The sequence below is a fragment of the Vidua chalybeata genome (assembly GCF_026979565.1).
Source record: "Vidua chalybeata isolate OUT-0048 chromosome 37 unlocalized genomic scaffold, bVidCha1 merged haplotype SUPER_37_unloc_4, whole genome shotgun sequence".
Lineage (NCBI taxonomy): Eukaryota > Metazoa > Chordata > Aves > Passeriformes > Viduidae > Vidua > Vidua chalybeata.
Genome location: NW_026530306.1, coordinates 16,982 through 41,929, shown reverse-complemented (window position 1 = coordinate 41,929; position 24,948 = coordinate 16,982). Strand labels below are relative to the sequence as shown.

At 50.7% G+C, this 24,948-nt stretch overlaps 2 protein-coding genes across 7 annotated transcripts; both read right to left on the bottom strand.

The window, feature by feature from the left end:
- Window positions 1-852: 852 nt before the first annotated feature.
- CDIPT (CDP-diacylglycerol--inositol 3-phosphatidyltransferase) lies at window positions 853-7,210 on the bottom strand. The gene is made up of 6 exons (XM_053933256.1): window positions 7,109-7,210; window positions 5,824-5,958; window positions 4,246-4,399; window positions 2,976-3,057; window positions 2,436-2,517; window positions 853-1,217 (listed from the first exon to the last, which is right to left on the bottom strand). The coding sequence occupies exons 1-6, from the start codon at window positions 7,149-7,151 to the stop codon at window positions 1,063-1,065; spliced, it is 651 nt and encodes a 216-aa protein (XP_053789231.1). The 5' UTR covers window positions 7,152-7,210; the 3' UTR covers window positions 853-1,062.
- Window positions 7,211-7,842: 632 nt separating this feature from the next.
- On the bottom strand, window positions 7,843-24,175 carry LOC128782770 (serine/threonine-protein kinase TAO1-like). 6 transcript variants are annotated; one of them, XM_053933255.1, is made up of 13 exons: window positions 23,943-24,175; window positions 23,543-23,696; window positions 22,119-22,190; window positions 21,872-21,973; window positions 20,778-20,823; window positions 20,026-20,122; window positions 18,628-18,741; window positions 18,443-18,534; window positions 17,202-17,298; window positions 16,462-16,543; window positions 15,105-15,185; window positions 13,359-13,481; window positions 7,843-8,166 (listed from the first exon to the last, which is right to left on the bottom strand). In XM_053933255.1, the coding sequence occupies exons 2-13, from the start codon at window positions 23,681-23,683 to the stop codon at window positions 8,059-8,061; spliced, it is 1,155 nt and encodes a 384-aa protein (XP_053789230.1). In that variant the 5' UTR covers window positions 23,684-23,696; window positions 23,943-24,175; the 3' UTR covers window positions 7,843-8,058. The 6 variants fall into 6 exon arrangements, with proteins under 6 accessions (XP_053789230.1, XP_053789224.1, XP_053789225.1 ...); XM_053933249.1 differs by lacking the exon at window positions 7,843-8,166 and adding an exon at window positions 9,036-11,520; XM_053933250.1 differs by lacking the exons at window positions 7,843-8,166; window positions 18,628-18,741 and adding an exon at window positions 9,036-11,520.
- Window positions 24,176-24,948: the final 773 nt, after the last annotated feature.

Sequence of the window (24,948 nt, the reverse complement as noted above, 5' to 3'; positions counted from 1 at the left end):
GGAATTTATTGCAAAAAAATTGGTGAATTTACCTCAAAAAATCTGGGATTTCACCCCAAAAAAATCTGGGAATTTATGCCAAAAATCTGGGATTTCACCCCCCCCCCCAAAAAAAGGGGAATTCACCCCAAAAACCCTGGAATAAACCCCCCAAAATATGGGAATTTACTGCAAAAATATCTGGTATTTCACCCCAAAGAAATCTGGGAATTTACTCCAAAAATTGGGAAATAAACCTCAAAAATCCTGGAATAAACACAAAAAAAAATCTGGGAATTTATGCCAAAAATCCAGGAGTTCACTGAAAAAAATCTGTGAATTTACATCAAAAAATCTGGGAATTCACTGCCAAAAATCTGGGGTTTGACCTCAAAAAAATCTGGGAATTCACCCTGAAAAGTCCTGGAATAAACCAAAAAAATCCTGGAATAAACATCAAAAAAAGGGTGGGAATTTACTGCCAAGAAATTTGGGAATTTACTCCAAAAAAATCAAGAATTTACAGAAAAAAAATCTGGAATTTACTCAAAAAAATTCGGGAATTTACCCCAAAATATTTGGGAATTTGCCCCAAAAAACTCGGGAATTTGCCCCAAAAAATTCAGGAATTTACTCCGAGAAAAATCAGGAATTTACCGCAAAAAACTCAGGAATTCACTCAAAAAAATTCCTGAATTTACCCTCAAAAATTCCTGAATTTACAAAAAATTCGGGAATTTGCCCCCAAAAAAATCCGGGAATTTACCGCAAAAAAATTCAGGAATTTACCGCAAAAAAAATCCAGGAATTTACCCCAAAAAATCCTGGGGATTCACCGCCCCTCCCCCACCCCACAGACTCCACGCAGAGGGGGGAGGGGCCAATTGATCTTTATTATGAAGGGGGAGGGGCGAGGGGCGGGGCTTGGGTTGGCCACGCCCCTCCCGCGCCCCGCCTCCCAGCAGGGGGTGGGGGAGGGGCTCGGGAGGGAATTTTGGGGGGGTGGGGGAGGGGCTCGGGAGGGAATTTTGGGGGGGTGGGGGAGGGGCTCGGGAGGGAATTTTGGGGGGGTGGGGGAGGGGCTCAGGAGCTTTTCCGGGCCCTCTCGGCCGCGTCCAGGGCGGCCACGCCCCTCAGGGCCCCCCCGAGCTGCAGAAGGTTCAGGAAGGATTTGAGGGCGGCCAGGGGGGCCACGAGCCACAGGCCCAGCCTGGCCAGCCCCGGACCCCCCGGGAACACTGCGGGAAAGCAGAACAGACCAGTTAGAACCAGTACGGACCAGTTAGAACTGGTACGGACCAGTTAGAACCGGTACGGACCAGTTAGAACCAGTACGGACCAGTTAGAACAAGTACGGACCAGTTAGAACCAGTACGGACCAGTTAGAACCAGTACAGACCAGTTAGAACCAGTATAAACAAAAACAACAGGAAAAAAATCTGAGAAATTCCAGTTAAAACTGGTAAAAATCCAGTTAAAACCGGTTTGAATCCAGATAAAACCAGCTTGAAACAAGTTAAATCACAATAGAATCCAATTAGAACCAGTATGGACCAGTTAGAACCAGTATGGACCAGTTAGAACCAGTATGGACCAGTTAGAACCAGTATGGACCAGTTAGAACCAGTACAGACCAGTTAGAACCAGTATGGACCAGTCAGAACCAGTATGGACCAGTTAGAACCAGTATGGACCAGTCCAGATCAGTACTAACAAGAAAAAAACAGAAAAAAACCTGAAAAAATCCAGCTCAAACCAGTAAAAATCCAGTCAAAACCAGTTTGAAACCAGTTAAAACCAGTTTAGAACCAGTTAAAACCACAATAAAATCCAGTTAAACCCAGTAAGGACCAGTACAAACCAGTTAGAACCAGTATGGAGCAGCACAAATTTAAAAAAACTGAAAAAAACAGTGAGAAACTGCTACAAACCAGTTAAAACCGGTTTGAGACCAGTTAAAACCAGTTTGAAACCAGTAAAGATGAGTATGAACCAGTTAAAACCAGTAAAAACCAGATACGACCAATGAAAACCACTAAAAACCAGTCCAAACCAGTCCAGACCAGTTTAAAACCAGTAAAAACCAGCAAAAACCACTCCAGACCAGTTTAAAACCAGTTTAAAACCAGTAAAAACCAGCAAAAACCAGTCCAAACCAGTCCAAACCGGCTTGAAACCAGTGAAGGCACCAGTTAAAACCAGTACAAACCGGTTAAGACCAGTAAAAACCAGTCTAACCAGTACAAACCAGTTCAACACCGGTTTAAAACCAGTTTGAAACCAGTCAAGGCACCAGTTAAAACCAGTAAAATCCACTAAAAACCAGTAAAAAACCAATAAAAACCACTAAAAACCGGTAAAACCAGTCCAAACCAGTCCAAACCAGTCCAAACCAGTATGAACCAGTATGAACCAGTATAAACCAGTACAAACCAGTACAGACCAGCGGGACTCACCGGCGGGCCCCTCCCCCCAGTGCAGCAGGTACAGGCAGCAGTGGAACGCCTCGTTCCCAGCGCACAGCAGGAAGAGGAGGGGCTGGGGGCGGGGCCAAAGGGGGCGTGGTCAGCAAGGGGCGTGGTCGGTTCCGTTAGAGCCACGCCCCCCTTCCCAGTTTGTCCCAGTTCCATCCCAGTTCATTCCAGTTCACTCCCAGTCCATCCCAGTTTGTCCCAGTTCCATCCCAGTCCCTCCCAGTTGCCCCCCAGTTCACTCCCAGTCCATCCCAGTTCATTCCAGTTCTCTCCCAGTGCATCCCAGTCCCCTCCCAGTTCCCCCCAGTTTGTCCCAGTCCCTCTCCCAGTCCATCCCAGTTTGTCCCAGTCCCTCCCAGATCCCTCCCAATCCCTCCCAGTTCCCTCCCACTCCATCTCAGTTCCCTCCCAATCCCTCCCAGTTGCCCCCCAAGTCACTCCCAGTCCCTCCCAGTTTATTCCCAATTCCCTCCCAGTCCGTCCCAGTTCCCTCCCAGTACAAACCAGTGCTCCCAGTCTCACCCTGGACTGGTAGTAGCGCCTCAGCAGGGGGTGCCCCTCCCCCCCCACGGCCTTGTGCGACGTCGCCCCCTGGAGGGTGGAGCTAAAGCAGGGGAGGGGCCAAAGAGGGCGTGGTCAGGCACGGACACGCCCACGTCGCCATAGATGGCGTGGGATAAACCACATTGCCATATATGGAATGCAGGCCACGCCCACATTGCCACATACGGAATGCAGGCCACGCCCACATCACCATGTATAGCGCAAACACCACACCCACATTGCCATATATGGAGTAAGAACCCACATTACCATATATGGGAGTGAGACCACACCCACATTGCCATATATGGAGTAAGAACCCCACATTACCATATATGAAACTGAGGCCACACCCACATTGCCATATATGGAGCGAGGACCTCACATTACCATATATGGAAATGAGACCACACCCACATTGCCAAACATGGAGTAAGAACCCCACACTACCATATATGGAACTGAGGCCACACCCACATTGCCATATATGGAGCAAAGACCTCACATAACCATATATGGAAGTGAGACCACACCCACATTGCCATATATGGAGCAAGGACCTTACATTACCATATATGGACGTGAAGCCACCCCCCACATTGCCATATATGGAGTGGTGACCACGCCCACACCCCGGGGGCCCTCCCAGTTCATCCCAGTTCCGCCCAGTTCATCCCAGTAAGACCCAGAACCTCAAATCCTCTTGAGGGCCCCACCCAAATAAGCCACACCCCCTCTCCATCAAGCCACGCCCCCAAGATTCAAATTTTCCCTTCCCACCCTCCCAAATCCCCTTTTCTGCCAAGCCACGCCCCCTCCCCGCTCGTGCCCACTCAGGCCACACCCCTTCCCATCCAAGCCACGCCCCTCCCTTTCAAGCCACGCCCCCAACCCCAATTTCCATCCCCCCTTCCCCCAGTTTCCTCCATTTTTGGCCCATCTTGCCCCATCCCGACCACGCCCGGTGCCACGCCCAGCCCCACCCACCTAAGCCACGCCCCTCCCATTCAAACCACGCCTACAACCCCAAATTTCCCCTATCTTCTCCCTTTCCCCCCAATTTCCCCCCTCCTGACCACACCCTGCCCATGCAAGCCACGCCCCCTCCCCACTAAAACCACGCCCCCAAACCCCCAATTTCCCCGTTTTCGCCCCGATTTCCCCCTCGTTTTTCCCCTTTCCCCCCCCCATTTCTCACCCATTTTCCCACGCTCCCGACCGCGCCCCGCCCCCCCCAAGCCCCGCCCACCAGTGCATGTGCAGCCAATGGCTGGCCACGTCCAGCGCCATGCTGAGCTGGAAGAGCGGCGCCCAACGCGGGTAGAGCAGCGCCAGGTTGAGCAGGAGGCACATGGAGCTCAGCCGGTCCGTCAGCATGTCCAGCATGGCGCCCAGCCGCGAGCCTGGCGGGCGGGAAACCGGGATCGCACCCGTGCCGGACCGGGAGAGCCCGGGCGAAAAAAACTGGGTGGAAAAACTCAAAATTTGGACAAAATAATTGAAGATTCGGGAGGAAAAAAGTCAAAATATGGCAAGAAAAGCTCGGAAGGGCAATCCAAGATGGCGGAAGGGGGCGGGGCCAACAGGGAAATTCCCAGTTCCAAACTGGGAGAGCTCGGGCTGGGCCGCGGAGGAAAAAATTTGGGGGGGAAAAACTCAAAATTCGGACAAAATAATTGGAGATTCGGGAGGAAAAAAGTCAAAATATGGCGGGAAAAGCTCATTATAGCAATCCAAGATGGCGGAAGGGGGCGGGGCCAACTGGGAAATTCCCAGTTCCAAACTGGGAGATCCCAGTTTGGGGCACGGGGTGGAAATTTGGGGTGAAAAAGTCGAAATTTGGGGGGAAAAACTTCAATTTTGGAGAAAAAATGCTCATTATGTCAATCCAAGATGGCGGAAAGGGGGCGGGGCCAAGTGGGGAATTCCCAGTTTGGAGCTGGGGCATTCCCAGTTTGGAACTGGGAGCTCCAGATTTGGGGGAAAATCCCAAAATTTTGGGGGGCAAAAAGCCCAAATTTGGAGGGAAATCCTCGAAAAATGAATCCAAGATGGCGGACTCACCCAATGACATCATTCATCATAAACCACACCCATAATGACATCATCAAAGTGAGCCACACCTCAAATGACATCATCCACATGAAGCCACACCCACGATGAGCAAACCACGCCCATTGCCGCCATTTTGGATCCCTCCCCATCCATTTTGAGCCCTCCCAGTATAAACCAGAATAAACCAGTACAAACCAGTACAAACCAGTATAAACCTCTATAATCAGCGCTCCCAGTCCCCTCCCAGTACAAACCAGTACAAACCAGTACAGACCAGTGCTCCCAGTCCCCTCCCAGTCCCCCATAATCCCCTCCCAGTAAAACCCAGCCCCTCCCAGTATAAACCAGTATAAACCGGTATAAACTGACATGAACCAGTATAAACAGTAAAGACCAGTATAAACCAGTAAAAACCAGTATAAACAACTCCCTCCCAAGCCCCTCCCAGTATAACCCAGCCCCCTCCCAGTACAAACCAGTACAAACTGATATAAACCAGTATAAGCAGTAAAGGCCGGTATAAACCAGTCTAAACCAGGCTAAACCAGTCTAAACCAGTATAAACCAGTCTAAACCAGTATAAACCAGTATAACCACTGCTCCCAATCCCCTCCCAGTCCCCCGTAATCCCCTCCCAGTATAACCCAGTCCCTCCCAGCCCCCTCCCAGTCTAAACCAGTCTAAACCAGTCTGAACCAGTCTGAACCAGTCTGAACCAGTCTAAACCAGTATGAACCAGTCTAAACCAGTATGAACCAGTATGAAGCAGTACCCTGGCCCAGCAGCCGGGCCAGGTGTCCGTCCACGGCGTCCAGCAGCGCGGCCAGGCCGTAGCAGGCGGCCGCCGGCCCCGGCCGCGTGGGCATCAGCCAGAAGGAGACGGCGGCCAGGAGGAGCCGGACGTAGCCTGGAAACCAGTACGGACCAGTACAAACCAGTACGGACCAGTACAAACCAGTACGGACCAGTACAAACCAGTACGGACCAGTATGGACCAGTATAAACCAGTACAGAGCAATATAAACCAGTATGGGCCAGTAAAAGCCAGTTTTGGCCACCGAAACCTCCCCAAAAGGGGTCCCCAGGTGGTGCAGACTGAGAGGCTGACCAGTATAAACCAGTATGAACCAGTATAGACCAGTATAAACCAGTATAAACCAGAATAAACCAGAATGAAGCATTATGGGGGGGGGTTAAACCAGTATAAACCAGTATGGACCAGTATGGACCAGTATGGACCAGTAGCACTCCCAGTCCAGCCCCACCTGGAGCGCCCCGAACCTCTCCCAGTCCCTCCCAGTATAAACCAGTTCACCCCAGTCCCCTCCCAGTCCATCCCAGTCCCCCCCAAACTCTTCCCAGTTCCCCCCCAACCCCATCCCAGTATAACCCAGTCCATCCCAGTTCCTTCCAGCGCCCCCAAATCCCCTCCCAGTATAAACCAGTTCACCCCAGTCCATCCCAGTCCCCCCCAATCCCCTCCCAGTTGATCCCAGTCCATCCCAGTTCCCTCCCAGTCCCTCCCAGTTTGTCCCAGTGCCCCCAAACCCTTCCCAGTCCCCCCCAAATCCCCTCCCAGTCCCTCCCAGTATAAACCAGTTCACCCCAGTCCCCTCCCAGTCCATCCCAGTCCCCCCCAAGCCTTTCCCAGTTTAGCCCAATTCATCCAAATCCCCCCCCAGTCCCTCCCAGTTTGTCCCAGTTCCCCCCCAGTCCCTCCCAGTTCCCTCCCAGTTCCCTCCCAGTCCCCCCCAAACCCCTCCCAGTTCCCCCCCAGTTCCCTCCCAGTCGCTCCCAGTCCATCCCAGCGCCCCCCAATCCCCTCCCAGTATAACCCAGTCCCCCCCAGTCCCCTCCCAGTTCCCCCCCAGTCCATCCCAGTCCCCCCCAGTCCCCCCCAATCCCCTCCCAGTATAACCCAGTCCCTCCCAGTCCCCTCCCAGTTCCCTCCCAGTTCCCCCCCAGTCCCTCCCAGTCCATCCCAGTCCCCCCCAATCCCCTCCCAGTATAACCCAGTCCCCCCCAGTTCCCCCCCGCGCCCCCGTTGCGGCGCTCACCGATGACGTTGGGCACGAACAGGAACACGTTCTCCTCCCCCATGGCCCGGGGACCCCCCCGGGGCCTCCCGGGACCCCCGAGCCCCCCCCGGGACCCCCAAAATCCCCCCCAAAAAAAAAAACCCCGAGCGCGGCGCGGCCCCTTTAAGAGCGCCGCGGGTCACGTGGGGCCGGAAGCGGAAGCGACGCGGCTCCTCCGGCCAATCAGGCAACGCCTGGCAACGCCTCTTCCAATCAGAGCACGCCTAGCGACGTCGCAGCCAATCAGAGGACGCCTAGCAACGGTTCTGACGAATCAGAGCACGCCTAGCAACGCCGCATCCAATCAGAGCACGCCTAGCAACGCCGCAGCCAATCAGAGCACGCCCGGACACTCCTCCCCCAATGAGAGCACGCCTAGCAACGCCGCACCTAATCAAAGCCCGCCTAGCAACGCCTCCACCAATCAGAGCACTCCTAGCAACAGCTCCACCAATCAGAGCACGCCTGGCAACGCCGCAGCCAATCAGCGACGTCTCCCACCCCAGCGGCGCTTCCGCTCTAAGCCACGCCCCCGTTGCCGTGGCAACGCGGAAGTGGCGCGTTCCGCAGGGCAATTAGGCGGATCCTTAATTATCAGCGGGTTAATTAACCACGGCGGGGGTGATTAACGATTCCCCGCCCCCTCCCGCGTCCTCTTCCCTTAATTAACCCTCATTAGTTTCCCTTAATTAACGCTAAGTAGCACAAAGCGGGCGGAGCCAATGACGTCACCAGCGTCCTGTTTATTATTCACGCCATTAATGAGGGCAATTAACGCCCCCGATTAATGAGGGGGGGGCTTGGGAGATTTTTTCCCTCTGAAGTGAAATTTTTGGGGTTTTTTTTCCCCAGTTTTGGTTTTTTTTTTTCCGCCCTCAGGAAAATCCCAAATTTGGGGCAAAATCCGGCGGTTTTGGGGTTCCCCAAATTCAGAAAATCGGGAATTTTGGGGCCCCTCCCCCCCAAAGGGGGGCCCAGACCAGCTCCGGGAATTTCGGGATCTTTCCAGAACGTTCCGCCCGCGGCCGCTCCGGAACCTGGGGGGGGAGAGAGCCCCGAAATTTACCAGAAAAAGGCAAAATTCACCCAAAAAAAAGCAAAATTCACCCAAAAAAGGACGAAATTCACCAAAAAAAAATCAAATTCAGAGAAAATCCAGCCAAACCCCCAAAATTCACCCCAAAAAACCCCTCAAAATCCAACAAAAAAAAAATCTAAATTCAACATAAAATCCAAAATTCACCCCCCGAAAAAAACCAAAATCCAACAAAAAAAACGCAAAATTCAACAAAAAAACCAAAAATTCAACCAAAAAAACCCAAATCCCCAAATTCACCCAAAATTCAAAAAAAAAAAACCCCACAAAATTCACCCAACCCCCCCAAATTCACCCAAAAAACCCCAAAATCCACAAAAAACCCCCCCGAAATTCACCCAAAATCCAACAAAACCAAAAATTCAACCAAAAACCTCCAAAATTCACCCAAAAGCCACAAAATTAACCAAAAGACCCCCAAATTCAATTTAAAAAACCCCAAAATTCACCCAAAATCCCAAATTTCCAAGAGGAAAACCCAAATTCCATCCAAACCTCCCCCAATTTCAATGAGAAAACCCCAAAATATCCAAAATATCCAATTTTTTTTCCCGAAAAAATCCAAATTATTCCCCCCAAGCTCAAATTTCCCCTCCAAAATTTCCATTTTTCAAAAAAAAAAAAATCAAATTTCCCCCCCCCAAAATTCCATTTTTATCCCCGAAATTTCCATTTTTTCCCCAAAAAAAATCAGTTTTCCCCTCCCAAATTTCCGAATTTTTCCCACAAAAATTCAATTTTCTCCCCCAAATTTTATTTTCCTCAACCGAAACGAGCCCAAAACCCACCAGAAAAACGAGAAAATTGGGATGTTTTAAATAATTCTATTTTAAATAAAATTAAATCCAAAGAAAATGACAACGAAACGAAAGAAAAATTCCCAAAACAATGAAAATTCCAACGAAAAAAATTTGAAAATTAAAGAAAAATGGAAAAAAAATGCCAAAAAAAGGAAAAAATGAAAAAAAAAAACCCCAAATGACCCCAAAAACGCTGCCCCTCCCCCCAAAAAATGGAATTTTGGGGACCCCCGTGGGAGAATAAATAGAGAAAAAAAAGGGGGGACCCCAAAATTTTGGTAGAAATAAAAAAAAAAAAAAAGGGAAAACCCAAAATTTGGGGTTTTGACCTCAAAATCTCCCCCAAATTTGGTTTTTTTGGGACTTTTAACCCCAAAACCTCTAAATTTTTGGATTTTGGGAGTTTTGACCCCAAAATAGGCCAAAAATCACCAAATTTGGGGAAGATTTTGGGGTCAAGAAGCAAAAAAAATCTCCGAATTTCGGGGAGATTTATGGCCTAAAAATCCCAAAAATCCAAAAATTTGAGGGAGATTTTGGGGTCCAAAATCCAAATTTGGGATTTTTGGGCTTTTTTGGGGGTTTTGACCACAAATTTGGGGTTTTGACCCCAAAATCTCCCCCAAATTTTGGGGTTTTTGGGTTTTTGACCCCAAATTTGGTGTTTTGACCCCAAAATCTCCCCCAAATTTGGGATTTTTGGGTTTTTGGGGGGTTTTGACCCCAAAATCTCCCCCAAATTTTGGGGATTTTTTTGGGGTCCCGTAGTGTCTGCCCCTCCCCCACCCCAAAATCACCTCCAGGGCCGCCGGGGTGGGGGAGGGGCAGGGTGGGGGAGGGGCCCCCGGTTTTGGGGTCCCTTTTTTGGGGGTGGGGGGAGGGGCCGGGGGGCGGGGCGGGGGATCCGGCTGGGTGGGGGAGGGGCGGCCTCACCCCCGCAAATCCCCTTAAAAAACCTCCGGAATTGACGGAAAAAAACCCCAAAAACTCCTCCCGAAACCATCGAGGGCGCCCCAAAAACGCCGGGGACACCTCGGGGAGGAGGAAACGCCGCCCCGAGAACGTTTTTGGGGCACGGGGAGGCGACTCCTGAACCTCATTTTGTTGGTTTTGGGGAAGAAAGCGAAGAGGCCTCGCTCGGAGGCCAAACCCAAGCGGGAGAAGGCGCGGAAAAGAGGAGGGGGCAACCCCAAAAGCGCCCTGAGCCACCAGCGGTGGGCTCGTCCCCCTCGCGAGAGCTCGCCCAGGACGTAAAGGGGTAAAAACAACCACGGCGAGAGCCAAAGCTGGGCGGCCAAAACCACCACGGGCACGTAAAGGCGGCGGCGGCGAGCGCCGAGGCCCAAAATGGCGGCCAGGCCCAACGCGGCCGCCAGGCCCGAGGACAAGGCCGAGGCGGCCGAGGAGGATGAGGAGGGAGCCCAGAGGTGAGGGAGGAGGGGGAGGAAGGCGTGGGCCAGCGCCAGCCCGGTGGCGCCGCACTCCAGGGCGGGGAGGAAGCCCCGAAATCGCCGTTTTTGAGCCCAAAGCGCGGCCAGGAGGAGGAGGAGGGAGGGCGGCGAGGGGTGGAGGGCGGCGGTGAAGGCCAGCAGGGAGCAGAGCAGGTGAGGGAGAAGGGACGGCGAGGGGAGAGGGGTGGTGGCGCGGCGAGGGGTGGGAGGGGGGTAAAAGGAAGCGTGGCGGGGTGAAATGGTGGTTTTCGAACGGGAAATGGGCGTTTTGGGGGAAAAAACGGAGCTTTTGGGGGAAAAAACGGAGCTTTTGGGCGGGAAAATGGAAGGGGTGGGGGGGGACAAAATGGCGGCCTGAGGGGAGAAAAGGGGCTGAGGGAAAGGGAGGTTTGGGGAAAGGGGATTTGGGTCTGGGGGCGGCAAAATGGCGTTTTCTGAGAGGGGGTTTGGGTCTGGGGGGGATAAAACGGGGTTTGGAGGGGAAAAAGTGAGGTTTTGTGGGGGTAAAACGGGGTTTTGGGGGGGAAAAATGGGATTTTGGGACGGTGAAAGGCTTTGCGGGTGGGACAAAATGGCTGCCGGCGGGGGTGAAGTGGTCGCAGAGGGTAAAACGGGGTTTTCTGAGGGGAAATTTGGGTCTGGGGGGGATAAAATGGGGTTTTCCGGGGGCGAAATTGTGTTTTTGTGGGATGGAATTGTGTTTTCAGGGGGTAAATTTGGGTCAGAAAAAGGTGAATTGGTGTTTTGAGGGGGTGAAGTCGGTGAAGACAAAATGGCGGCCTGAGGGGAAGGGGGAGGGAAAATGGCGGCTGAGGGGGATGAGGGAGGGGTTGGGGGGGATAAAAGAGGGGTTTGGGTGGAAAAAAGGGGATTTTGGGTGCAGGAAATGAGGTTTTGCGTGGAGGAAATGGGGTTTTGGGTGGAGGAAATGAGGTTTTGGGGGAAAAAAATGGGGTTTTGGGAGGGTAAAACCGAGGGGGTTTGGGTGTTTGAGGAGGACAAAATGGCGGCCTGAGGGGACAAGATGGCGGAAATGGCGTCGTCCTGAGGAGAGAAAATGGGAAAAAATGAGGGGAAAACGGGAAAAATGAGGGGGAAATAAGGAAAATGAGGGGAAAATGGGAATTATGAGGGGAAAAATGAAGGGGAAATGGGGAAAAATGAGGGGGAAATGGGGAAAAATGAGCGGAAAACGGGAAAAATGAGGGGAAAACGGGAAAAATGAGGGAAAATAAGGAAAATGAGGAGAAAATGGGAATTATGAGGGGGAAATGGGGAAAATGAGGGAAAATAAGGAAAATGAAGAGAAAATGGGAAATATGAGGGGGAAAATGAAGGGGAAATGGGGAAAATGAGGGAAAATAAGGGGAAATGAAAGGAAAATGGGAGGAAAATGAGAGGGAAATTGAAAAATTGAGGAAAAATGAGCGGGAAATGAGGAAAAATGAGGAAAAATGAAGGAAAATGAGAGAAAATGAGAGAAAAATGAAGGGGGAATGGGGAAATGGGAAATATGAGGGAAAAATGAGGGGGAAATGGGTAAAAATGAAGCCTAAATGGTGAAAATGAGGAGAAATGGAGAAAAAATGAGGGGGAAATGGGAAAAATGAGAGAAAAGAAGAAGAAATTAAGGAAATTGAGGGGGAATGGGGAAAAGCGAGAGAAAAATTAGGGGAAAATGAGGAAAAATGGGAGAAATTAGAGAAAAATGACAGGAAAAATGGGAGGAAAATGGGGGAAAAAGGGGCAAAAAGGGGGAAATGAAGGGAAAATGATGGAAAAATTAGGGATAAAATGAGGGGGAAATGGGAAAAGTGGTGGGAAGGGAAAATGGGAATTAGGAGAGAAAACTGAGAAATTAGGAAAATTATGAAAATCACGAATATTGGAAAAAAGGAGACAAAGAAATAAAAAGGCACCAAGGAAACAAAATGGCGCCAATTGTGAGGGAAAAAAGAGAATAAAAATTTACTTTTTGAGGGAAAAACAGCAAAAAATGGGGAAATGGTGAAGTTTGTGAGAAGAAAAAAGGGATAAAATGAAATTCAAAAGGAATTTTAGGATAAGTTTTGAAATTTTTGAGAGAAAATTGGGATTAAAAAATGGGATAAAATTCCCTGAGGAGTTTCCGGGGGCTCTGAGGGGATTTTTGGGAGGGGAAAGGGGAAGCGTGAGCCCAAATTCCACCCAAAATTCCCAAAAACCCATAAAATTCCCAAAATTCCCCCCAAAATCCCTGAAAAATCCCCCAAATTCCCCCTAAATTCCCTGATTCCCCCCAAAATTCCCAAAAAATCCCCCCCCAAAATCCCCAAAATTCCCTCCAATTCCTAAATCTCCCCAAATCCCCCCAAAAACCCCAAATTTCCCCCAAAATTTCCCAAATTCTCCCAAAAACTTCCCCCAAAACTCCCAAATGCCCCAAAAATCCCAGATTTTCCTAAAAAATTCTCCCAAAAATTCCCAGAATTCCCAAAAATTTCCCCAAAATCCCTGAAAATTTCCCAAATTCCCTCAAATTCCCCCAAAAATCCCCAAAATTCCCCCCAAATTAAAAAAAAATCCCCCAACTTCCCCCCAAATTCCCCAAAAAAATCCCCAAAATTCCCCCCCAAATTCCCAAATCACTCCAAACATTTCCCCAAATTTTCCCCAAAAATTGCCCCAAATTCCTAAAAAATTCCCAATTTTTCCCCAAAATTACCAAAATTTTCCCCCAGAAGTTCCCGATTTTTCCCCCCAAAATCCCCGAATTCCCCCCCAAAATTCCCAGATTTCCCCAAAAATTCCAATTTCCCCCCAAAATTCCCAATTTTCTCCAAATTCCCAAATTTTCCCCAAAAATTCCCGAATTTCCCCAAATTCCCGAATTTCCCACTCACCTGCGGGGGGGTCCCCGGGGGCCCCTCCCCCCCCTCGGCGTCGTCCTCGGGGTCCCCCGGACTGGGGGGGTCACTGGAGCTACTGGGAGAACTGGGAACGCTGGGGGAGGGGCTGGGGGGGTCCTGGGGGGACACGGGGGAGGGTCAGACTGGGACGGACTGGGACAAACTGGGAACAAACTGGGAGGGACTGGGAACAAACTGGGAGAGACTGGGAGGGACTGGGACAAACTGGGAACAAACTGGGAACCAACTGGGATGAACTGGGAGGGACTGGGAATGAACTGGGATGAACTGGGAGGGACTGGGAACCAACTGGGAGGGACTGGGAACAAACTGGGAGGGACTGGGAACCAACTGGGATGAACTGGGAGGGACTGGGAAGGACTGGGACAAACTGGGAGGGACTGGGAACCAACTGGGAGAGATCTGGGAGGGACTGGGAAGGACTGGGAATCAACTGGGAGAGACTGGGACAAACTGGGATAAACTGGGAGGGACTGGGAACAAACTGGGAGAGATCTGGGAGGGAACTGGGATGGACTGGGACAAACTGGGAGAGACTGGGAAGGACTGGGACAAACTGGGAGGGACTGGGAATCAACTGGGATTGACTGGGAATCAACTGGGATGAACTGGGAGGGAACTGGGATGGACTGGGACAAACTGGGAGGGACTGGGAATCAACTGGGATTGACTGGGAATCAACTGGGATGAACTGGGAGGGAACTGGGATGGACTGGGACAAACTGGGAGGGACTGGGAATAAACTGGGAGGGACTGGGATGGACTGGAGAGAACTGGGACAAACTGGGACAAACTGGACCAACAACTGGACCCCCCCCAGTCCATCCTGGTTTCCACTGGTCCATACTGGTTTCCACTGGTCTATACTGGTCCACGCTGCTTTATACTGGGTTCTACTGGTTCACACTGGTTTATACTGGTCTACACCAGTCCATACTGGTTTCTGTACTGGTTTCTACTGGTTCATACTGGTCTGTACTGGCTCATATTGGTCTATCGTGGTTTGTACTGGTTTGTACTGGTCTAAACTGGTTTCTATACTGGCTTATACTGGTCTGTATTGGATTTTACTGGTTTGTACTAATCTGTACTGGTTTATACTGGTCTATACTGGTTTATACTGGTTTCTACAGTCCATGCTGGTTTATACTGGTCTGTACTGGTTTCTATACTGGTCCATGCTGGTTTATACTGGTCTGTACTGGTCTATATTGGTTTCTATGGTCCATACTGGTTTATACTGGTCTGTACTGGTCTGTACTGGTCTATATTGGTTTCTACGGTCCACACTGGTTTATACTGGTCTGTACTGGTTTCTATACTGGTCTGTACTGGTCCATACTGGTCTATATTGATCTGTATTTGATTCCATCCTGGTCTATACTGGTCCATGCTGGTTTATACTGGTCTGTACTGGTCTATATTGGTTTCTATGGTCCATACTGGTTTATACTGGTCTGTACTAGTCTGTACTGCACTATATTGGTTTCTATGTCCCATACTGGTTTAAACTGGTCTGTACTGGTCTATATTGGTTTCTATGTTCCACACTGGTTTATACTGGTCTGTACTGGTTTCTATACTGATCTGTACTGGTCCATACTGGTCTATATTGATCTGTATTCGATTCCATACTGGTCTATATTGGTCTGTACTGGTTTATACTGGTCCATACTGGTTTATACTGGTCCATACTGGTTTCTACTGGTGCGCACTCACCTCCTCCCTGGCGGCCATCTTGGTTCTGCGCAGCAGCTCCGGGACGACCCCTGGGGGGCGCTGCTGAGCCAGGAAGGCGTGCTGGCCCAAAAAATCATCAAAATCACCCAAAACCGGCCAAAATCAGCCCAAAATCAGCCAAAAATAGCCAAAAATAGCCCAAAATATCCTAAAATCATCAAAATCACCCAAAAACCAGCCAAAATCAGCCCAAAATCAGCCAAAAATAGCCCAAAATATCCCAAAATCGCCCCAAAATCATCAAAATCAGCCAAAAATCAGCCAAAACCAGCCCAAAATATCCCCAAATCATCAAAATCAGCCCAAAATCAGCCAAAAATAGCCCAAAATATCCCAAAATCATCAATCACCCAAAACCAGCCCAAAATAGCCCAAAATATCCCCAAATCGGCCCAAAATCATCAAAATCAGCCAAAAATCAGCCAAAACCAGCCCAAAATCATAAAAATCACACAAAATCAGCCCCAAATCAGCCAAAAATCGCCCAAAATATCCCAAAATCAGCCAAAATCATAAAAATCACCCAAAATTATCAAAATCAGCCCAAAATCATCAAAATCATCCCAAAATCATCCCAAAATCACCCAAAAACAGCCAAAATCATCCCAAAATCAGCCAAAAATAGCCCAAAACCAGCCCAAAAAATCATCAAGATCACCCAAAACAGCCCAAAATCATCCCAAAATCAGCCAAAAGAGCCCAAAAATCAGCCAAAATCACCCAAAAATAGCCCAAAATCACACAATAACCCAAAATCAACCAAAACACCCCAAAATCAGCCAAAAATAGCTAAAAATGATCCAAAATACTCCAAAAAATCACCCAAAAATCAGCCAAAACCACCTAAATTACCCCAAAATATCCCCAAATCAGCCAAAATACCCCAAAAATCCTAAATATACTCCTCCAATCACCCCCAAAATCATCAAAAATACCCCAAAATACTCAAAATCTCCCCAAAATCTTCAAAATACCCCAAGAAAAACCAAAATCGCTTCAAAAATCCCTCAAATCACCCCCAAGTCAGCCAAAATCACCCAAAACTCCCCAAAATCACCCAAAAAACCCCAAAATCCCCCAGAATTGTCCCACTTTGGGCTGATTTGGGGGATTTTTGGGTTAATTTGGGGTGGATTTGGGGTGTTTTTAGGGGATTTTTGGGTTGTTCCGGGATTTTTGGTGGGTTTTTTTTGTTATTTTTGAGTGTTTTAGGGTATTTTTGGATTATTTTTGGGTTACTTTTCGTTATTTTTGGGTTATTTTGGGGTTATTTTGGGTGGACTTTGGGTTATTTTCGGGTGTTTTTGGGGTTACTTTTGGGTTTTTGGGGTCCCACCTGCAGCAGCTCCCGCGCTCGGGGCCGTTCCTGCGGAAGCTTCCGGAGACACCGAGAGACGAAATCCCGAAATTCCTCCGACCTGGGGGGGGGGAGAAATGTGTGGGGCAGGGCAGGGACCCCAAAATGTGGGGCAGGACCCCAAATGTGGGGCTGGGACCCCAAATGTGGGGCTGGGACCTAAAATGTGGGGCTGGGAACCCGTTATGGGGCCATGGGATGCTATGGGGCAGGATCTATGGGGCAGGGAGGATCTATGGGGCAGGGTGGATCTATGGAGCACGGTGGATCTATGGGGCAGGATCTATGGGGCAGGGAGGATCTATGGGGCAGGACCTATGTGGCAGGACTTATGGGGCAAGGTGGATCTATGGGGTAGGATGAATCTACAGAATAAATCTATGGGGCAGGATAGATCTATGGGGCAGGGTGGATCTATAGGGCAGGATCTATGGAGCAGAATCTATGGGGCAGGATCTATGGGGCAGGATCTATGGCACAAGGTGGATCTATAGGATAAATCTATGGGGCAGGATGGATCTATGAGGCAGGATCTGTGGGGCAGGATGGATCTATGGGGCACTGACCACTCCGGGGGGTGCTTTAGGGCCGGGGGGTCTCTCTGGGCGATGTGGTACAGGGCGCTATGGGGCAGGGTGGATCTATAGGATAAATCTATGGGGCAGGATGGATCTATGGGGCAGGATCTGTGGGGCAGGATGGATCTATGGGGCACTGACCACTCCTGGGGGTGCTTCAGGGCCGGGGGGTCTCTCTGGGCGATGTGGTACAGGGCGCTCATCGCGTTCAGCTGGAACAGGGGCGGCCTCCGCTCAGCTGGGGGGAAAAAAGAACCCTAAAAACCCCAAATTCACCCCAAAATTCAGTCCCTAAAAACCCCAAATTCACCCCAAAATTCAGTCCCTAAACACCCCGAATTCACCCCAAAATTCAGTCCCTAAAAACCCCAAATTCACCCCAAAATTCAGTCCCTAAAAACCCCAAATTCACCCCAAAATTCAGTCCCTAAAAACCTCAAATTCACCCCAAAATTCAGTGCCTAAAAACCCCGAATTCACCCCAAAATTCAGTCCCTGAAAACCCCAAATTCACCCCAAAATTCAGTGCCTAAAAACCCCGAATTCACCCCAAAATTCAGTCCCTGAAAACCCCAAATTCACCCCAAAATTCAGCCCCAAAAAACCCCAAATTCAGTCCCTAAAAATGCCAAATTCACCCCAAAATTCAGTCCCTAAAAACCCCAAATTCACCCCAAAATTCAGTGCCTAAAATCCCAAATTCACCACAAAATTCAGTCCCTAAAAATCCCAAATTGAGCCCCTAAAAAACCAAAATTTACCCCAAAATTCAATGCCTAAAATCCCAAATTCACCCCAAAATTCAGTGCCAAAAAAACCCCAAATTCACCCCTGAATTCAACCCCACATTTCTCCCAGAGACCCCTCCCCAAATCCACCCCAAATCCTCCTCAAATTCCCCCCAAACCCCTCCAAATTCCCCCCAAACCACCCAAAATCCACCCAAAATCCCCCCAGAGCCCCCTCCCCAAATTCCCGCAGCTCACCCAGCTCAATGCAGGTGATGCCCAGTGACCACACACCCCCAAAATCCCCCCCAAATTCACCCAAAATCCCCCCAGAGCCCCCTCCCCAAATTCCCGCAGCTCTCCCAGCTCGATGCAGGTGATGCCCAGTGACCACACACCCCCAAAACCCCCCAAAAACTGCCTCTAAACCCCCCAAAATCCACCCGAAATCCCCCCAAATCCCCCCAGAGCCCCCTCCCCAAATTCCCCCAACTCACCCAGCTCGATGCAGGTGATGCCCAGTGACCACACACCCCCAAAATCCCCCCAAAACTGCCCCAAAACCCCCCAAAACTGCCCCCAAACCCCCCAAAACCCACCCAAAATCCCCCCAGATCCCCTCTGAAGCCCCCTCCCCAAATTCCCGCAGCTCACCCAGCTCGATGCAGGTGATGCCCAGTGACCACACGTCCGCCCGGCCGTCGTAGAGCCCCTCGTCCATGGCCAGAATCACCTCGGGGGCCATCCTGGGGGGCCGGGGGTCAGCCTGGGGACCCCTCCCCAAATCCAGAGACCCCCCCCCCCCCCAAAATATCCCCGAGCCCCTCCCCCCCCCTCACCAGTACGGGGTCCCCACCAAGGAATTGGCCGGGGTGGCCACGGCGGCCGAGCCGAAGTCGCCCAGTTTGACGTGGCCGGGGGCCCGCAGGAGGATGTTGCCAGCCTTGATGTCCCTGGGGGGCAGTGGGGAGGGGTCAGTGGGGCTGGAGCGGTCAGTGGGGAGGGGGCAGTGGGGCTGGAGGGGGCAGTGGGGCTGGAGGGGGCAGTGGGGAGGGGGCAGTGGGGCTGGAGGGGTCAGTGGGGCTGGAGGGGACAGTGGGGAGGGGGCAGTGGGGAGGGGGCAGTGGGGAGGGGTCAGTGAGGCTGGAGGGGTCAGTGGGGAGGGGGCAGTGGGGCTGGAGGGGTCAGTGGGGCTGGAGGGGACAGTGGGGCTGGAGGGGACAGTGGGGAGGGGGCAGTGGGGAGGGGGCAGTGGGGAGGGGGCAGTGGGGCTGGAGGGGGCAGTGGGGAGGGGGCAGTGGGGCTGGAGGGGTCAGTGGGGAGCGGTCAGTGGGGCTGGAGGGGTCAGTGGGGTGGAGGAGTCAGTGGGGATCTATAAAACAAAACAGATCTATGGGGCAGGACCTATGGGGCAGGACCTCTAGGGCAGGATTTCACAATTTATGGGGCAGAATTTTGCGATCTATAGGGCAGGATCCCAGATTTTATAGGCCAGAATTTCAGGATCCCTGAAGCAGAAGAGACCTATGGGACAGAATCCCAAAACCTATAGGACAGGATTTCAGGATCTATGGGGCAAGATCCCAGGATCTATGGGGCAGGATTTCAGGATCTGTGGGGCAGGATTTCAGGATCTATGGGGCAAGATCCCAGGATCTATGGGGCAGGATTTCAGGATCTATAGGGCAGGATTTCAGGATCTATAGGGCAGGGGGATCTATGGGGCAGCCCCACCTGTGGATCACCCCCTGGCTGTGCAGGTAGCCCAGGCTGTGCTATGGGGCAGGATCCCAGGATCAATGGGGCAGAAGGAATCTATGGGGCAGGATTTCAAGATCTATAGGGCAGGATTTCAGGATCTATGGGGCAGGATTTCAGGATCTATGGGGCAGGGGGATCTATGGGGCAGCCCCACCTGTGGATCACCCCCTGGCTGTGCAGGTAGCCCAGGCTGTGCTATGGGGCAGGATTTCAGGATCTATGGGGCAGGATTTCAGGATCTATGGGGCAGGATTTCAGGATCTATAGGGCAGGATTTCAGGATCTATGGGGCAGGATTTCAGGATCTATAGGGCAGGACTTCAGGATCTATGGGGCAGGATTTCAGGATCTATGGGGCAGGATTTCAGGATCTATGGGGCAGGATTTCAGGATCTATAGGGCAGGATTTCAGGATCTATGGGGCAGGATTTCAGGATCTATAGGGCAGGATTTCAGGATCTATGGGGCAGCCCCACCTGTGGATCACCCCCTGGCTGTGCAGGTAGCCCAGGCCCTGCAGGGCCCCCTCGGTGATGGCCCCGATCTCCTCCTCCCTCAGCGGCTCCTGGTGCACTTGGGGGGCACAGGGGGGTGGGGGTCACCCAAAAATGCCCCAAAATACCCCAAAACATCCCCCAAAATTACCCCCAAATTCCCCAAAACATCCCCCAAAATTACCCCCAAATCCCCCAAAAATTCACCTTAAATACCCCAAAATACACCCCAAAAATTAATCCAAAAAATCCCCCAAAAACTCACTTTAAATACCCCAAATTATCCCCCAAAATTACCCCTAAATATCTCAAATTATCCCCCAAAAATTCACCCTAAAACCCCCCAAAATATCCCAAATTAGCTCCCAAGAACTCACCCTAAATTCCCCTAAAATTCACCTTAAATCCCCCAAAATTCGTCATAAAATCCTCCCAATACTTCCCCCCAAATCCTCCCAAAAATTCCCCCTAAATGCCCCCCAAAATTCCCCCTAAAATTCCCCTAAATCACCCAAAATTCCCAGTAAAATCCCCCAAAAATCTCCCTAAATTCCCCCCAAAAAATCCCCAAAAATTTCCCCATAAACGCAAATAAAATCTTCCCTAAGTCCCCCCAAAAATTCCCTCTAAATCTCCCCCCCAAAATTCCCTCCCAGAATTCCCCCAGAATTCCCCTTGAGATCCCAAAATTGCCAAAACTGCCCAAAGTTGCCCAAAAAGCCCCAAATTCTCACCTTCCAGCAGGTCCAGGGCTGATCCCACACAGAACTCCATGGCCAGCTGGGGGAGGGGCAGGTTGGGAACCCCAAAATCCCCAAAATCCCCCCCAAAATTATTCCCAAGATCCCCCCAAATCCCAAAAATCGTCCCCAAATTACCCTAAAATATCCCCCAAATCCCCCCAAAATTACCCTAAAAATCCCCCAGAATTCTAAAAGTTCCCTCAAATCCACCCAAAATACCCCAAACCTCCTAAAAATTACCCTAAAAATCCCCAAAAATCCCCAAAATCCCCCCAAAAATCGCTCAAAATCCCCTCAAATCTCACAAAATCTCGTCCAAAATTCTAAGGATACCCTCAAAATCTCCTAAAATGTCCCAAAAACTCCTAAAAATCCCCACAAATCCACCAAAAATTCCCCGAAATCACCTAAATCCCCCCTAAAATCACCTAAAAATGCCCCAAAATACCCCCAAAATTCCCTCAAATGCCCCAAAATCTCCTGAAATCCGCTAAAATCCCCACAAAAATCCCCCCAAAACCCCAAAAAATCCCCCAAAACCCCAAAAAATTCCCCAAAAAATAAAAAAAAAACTCCAAAAATCCCCTAAACGCCCCCAGGACCCCTCCCCAAATTTGGGTGGCTCATCCAGGTCCTGTTTTAGCACCTTTGAACCCCAAAAATCCCCTAAAAGCTCCCAAAAAATCCCCAAAAAATCTCCAAAATCTCCTAAACACCCCCAAGACCCCTCCCCAAATTCGGGGGGCTCACTCAGGCCATGTTTTAGCATCCTTAAACCTCAAAAATCCCCCCAAAAAAATTAAAAAAAATCCCAAATAATCCCCAAAAAACCCCCCCAAAAAATCTCAAAATCCCCAAACGCCCCCCAGGACCCCTCCCCAAATTCAGGGGACCCCTCCCCAAATTCGGGGGGCTCACCCAGCTCCTGTTTTAAACACCCCTGAACCCCAAAAATACCCTGAAAACCCCCCAAAAATCCCCCAAAAATACCCCAAATCCCCAAAAAAATCGCAAAAAATTCCCCAAAAACACCCCGAGGACCCCTCCCCAAATTGGGGACCCCTCCCCAAATTCGGGGGGCTCACCCAGGCCGTGTTCTCCCGCAGGTAGCACCCCCTGAAGCCCACGGTGTTGGGGTGCCGGAGCCTCTGCAGCACCTTCACCTCCCTCACGATGTCCTGCCACTTCTTGGGGGCAAAAACGGCAAATTTGGGGTTTTTTTGGGGTGTTTTGAGGATTTTGGGGTTTTTTTTTGGGGTGTTTTGAGGATTTTTGGGGGTTTTTTTTGGGGGTGTTTTGAGGATTTTTGGGGTTTTTTTTTGGGGGTCTCACCTCGCTGGAGGCTCGCCCACGGTACGACATCTTCTTGATGGCCACCAACTCCTGGGAGCGCAGGTCACGGGCCTGGGGGATTTTGGGGGGATTTGTGAATTTTTGGGGGTTCTGAAAATGATTTTGGGGGATATGGGGGGATTTAAGGGGGATTTGAAGGAATTTTGGGGTTCTGAAGAAGATTTTGGGGGATTTTGGGGTGATTTGAGAGGAATTTGGGGGAATTTTGGGGGGATTTTGAGGGTTCTGAAAAAGATTTTGGGGTTTTTGGGGGAATTTTGGGGGATTTGGGAAAATTTTGGGGGGGATTTGGGGGGTTCTGAAAAAGATTTTGGGGGGATTTTGGGGGAATCTTGACAGAATTTTGGGGGGAATTCAAGGGAATTTTGGGGATTTTCAGGTGAATTTTGGGGATTCTTAAAATGATTTGGGGGGGATTTTGGGGGGTTTTGGGGGGATTTGAGGGGAATTTATGGGGATTTGGGGGGGATTTGGGGGAGTTTGAGGGGATTTGGGGGGTTTGGAATTTTGGGGATTTCTGGAGAATTTGAGAGGGAGTTTGGGGGGATTTTTAGGGGAGTTTTGGGGGGATTTTGTGAGGATTTAAGAAAATTTTGGGGGAGATTTTGGGGGAATTTGACGGGCTTTGAGAAGGAGTTTGGGTGGACTTGGGAGAGATTTTGGGAGGAGTTTTGGGGGATTTGGGGGGTTTTTGAGGGACTTGAAAGAGTTTTGGGGGGATTCTGGGGATTTGAGGGGAATTTTGGGGGGATTTGAGGGGGAGTTTGGGGAGATTTTTGGGGAGAGTTCTGGGGGGATTTCGGGAATTTTGGGAGGATTCTGGGGGGATTTGAGGGACTTTTGGGGGGATTTCAGAGATTTTATGAGGGATTTGAGAGAGTATTGGTGGGATTGGGGGGGAATTTGGGAAAGTTTTGGGGGATTTGAGGGACTTTTGGGGTATTTTTGGGGTTTTGGGAGGATTTTGAGTGATTTGGGGAGGATTTTAAAGAGTTTTAGGGGGGATTTGAGGGGATTTTGTTGGGTTTGAGAGACGTTTGGGTGGGATTTTGACGAGTTTTGGAATTTTAGGTGATCCCAGAAGGATTTTGAGGCGCTTTGGGGGTACCTGAGGAGTTTTGGGGTGATTTGGATGGATTTTGGAGCATTTCAGGCTGTTTTGGCAGAATTTTAGGGTGTTTTGGGTGGATTTTGAAGCATTTCACGACACTCTGCACAAAACTCGGGGTGCTCAGGATCAATTTAGGGCACTTTGGAGCATTTAACTTCCATTTCCACCGCATTTTAAGCTAATTTTGAAAAGAGTTGGGCTCTTCCGGGTGCATCCTGAGATGTTTTGTGGCATTTCGGGGCTGTTTTAGGACAACTTTCAGATGGAATTTTGGGGTTTTTCCCTCACTCACACTGAACACAGCCCCGAAACTTCCGTGCCCGATCTCCCGCAGCTCCCCAAAAACCTTCTCGGGGTCATCTTTGAGGAATAATTCGGCAACTTCGGGGTCCCGGAGGCTCCCGGGCCGGGCTGGGGGACGAGGAGCCGGCATGGCAAGGGTGAAACTGAGGAAAAAAACACCAAACCCCCTTTTTTACCCCTAAATTCATCCCCAAACCCATCTCTGCCCCTCAAATCCAAGAGGGGCCTCACGACTCCCTCAGGATTTTCCCCGAAATTTTCATTAATGAACCCCCCCAAGTCCTAAAAGTGACCCCAAAGCCCACGAGGGACCCCAAAAATCCCAAAATTCCCTCAGGACCCCTCCCCAAATTCCCCTTTTCCCTCAGCCCGCCCCCCCCTCCCCTCACCGGCGGCTCCAGCTCCGGTCCCGGCGGGCGCTGGGGGAGCCCGGGCCGCCCCCCCCCGGCCGCTGCAGCTCCGGGGGGGGGCTCCGGTCTCCCCCCGACGCCTCCTGGAGGTGGGGGCGGCTCAGAAGCCCCAAAACCGCCGGATTTCACCTCAAAAAAGCGGCGGGAAATGAAGGGGGGGGGAACCCCCCCGGTGCCGCCTCAGCGCCCCGGGCAAGATGGCGCCGGCGGGAGGAGAGGGAAGCGGCAGCGCGTGCGCGGTGACGTCACTGAAGGCGCGAAGGGCGCGAGCGTGCCAGGAGTTGGGCGGGATGAGCCAGCCAATCAGCGAAAAGGGCGGGAAAAAAGGTGGAGCGGGATTGGTGGAGAGAAGAAGAGGGCGGGAAGGAAGGAGGAGCGGGATTGGCGCAGAGAAGAGGGCGGGAAGGAAGGAGGAGCGGGATTGGTGGAGAGAAGAAGAGGGCGGGGCGATGAGGGGAGAGTAGGGCTGTGATTGGTTGTGAGGGGAGGAGAGAAGGGCGGGAAGACGTGAGGGAGAAGCAAGATGGCGGCGGCGGGGCCGGGAGGTCTCGGTGGGTTCTGAGGGAGGAGGAGAAGCGGCTCCGTGACGTCACTGACTCCTCCCGTGACGTCACTGCCCCGCCTCAAAATTTGGGGAATTTTTAGGGGGAATTTGGGTTTTTTTTTTTGAGGGGAATGTGAGGAAGTTTGGGGGGAATTTGGAGATTTTTTTGGTGGGAATTTTGATGGGAATTGGGGGAATTTAAGGGGAATTTTTTTTTTTTTTTTTGGAATCTGGGCTCGGGATTTGGTTTTTTTTCAGGAATTTTGGGGTTTTTGGGGAATTTTGGGTCGGGTTTTTTGGGAATTTTGGGTTGGGATTTGAGGGGTTTTGCGAGTTTGGATTTTTTTTTTTTTTTTTTTGGCTTTTTTTGTGGGGGGATTTGAGGTTGGGATTTGTGGCGTTTTTTTCATTTGGGTTTTTATTTTGGGATTTTGGGTTTTT

Bases quoted from the DNA above. Each gene is read 5' to 3' on its own strand.
- CDIPT (XM_053933256.1), bottom strand. From the start codon at position 7,151: ATGGGGGAGGAGAACGTGTTCCTGTTCGTGCCCAACGTCATCG. The intron at 4,400-5,823 runs GTACTGCTTCAT...CCCGCCCGCCAG, and splicing joins GGCCCGGCTGCTGGGCCAGG to GCTCGCGGCTGGGCGCCATG. The intron at 1,218-2,435 runs GTGAGTCCCGCT...GCTTTCCCGCAG, and splicing joins CTGGGGGGAGGGGCCCGCCG to TGTTCCCGGGGGGTCCGGGG.
- LOC128782770 (XM_053933249.1), bottom strand. From the start codon at position 23,683: ATGCCGGCTCCTCGTCCCCCAGCCCGGCCCGGGAGCCTCCGGGACCCC. The intron at 18,535-18,627 runs GTGAGGGGGGGG...CCGGCCCCCCAG, and splicing joins TTGGTGGGGACCCCGTACTG to GATGGCCCCCGAGGTGATTC. The intron at 11,521-13,358 runs GTGAGTGGGAAA...TTCTCTCCTCAG, and splicing joins CCCCGGGGACCCCCCCGCAG to GACGACGCCATTTCCGCCAT.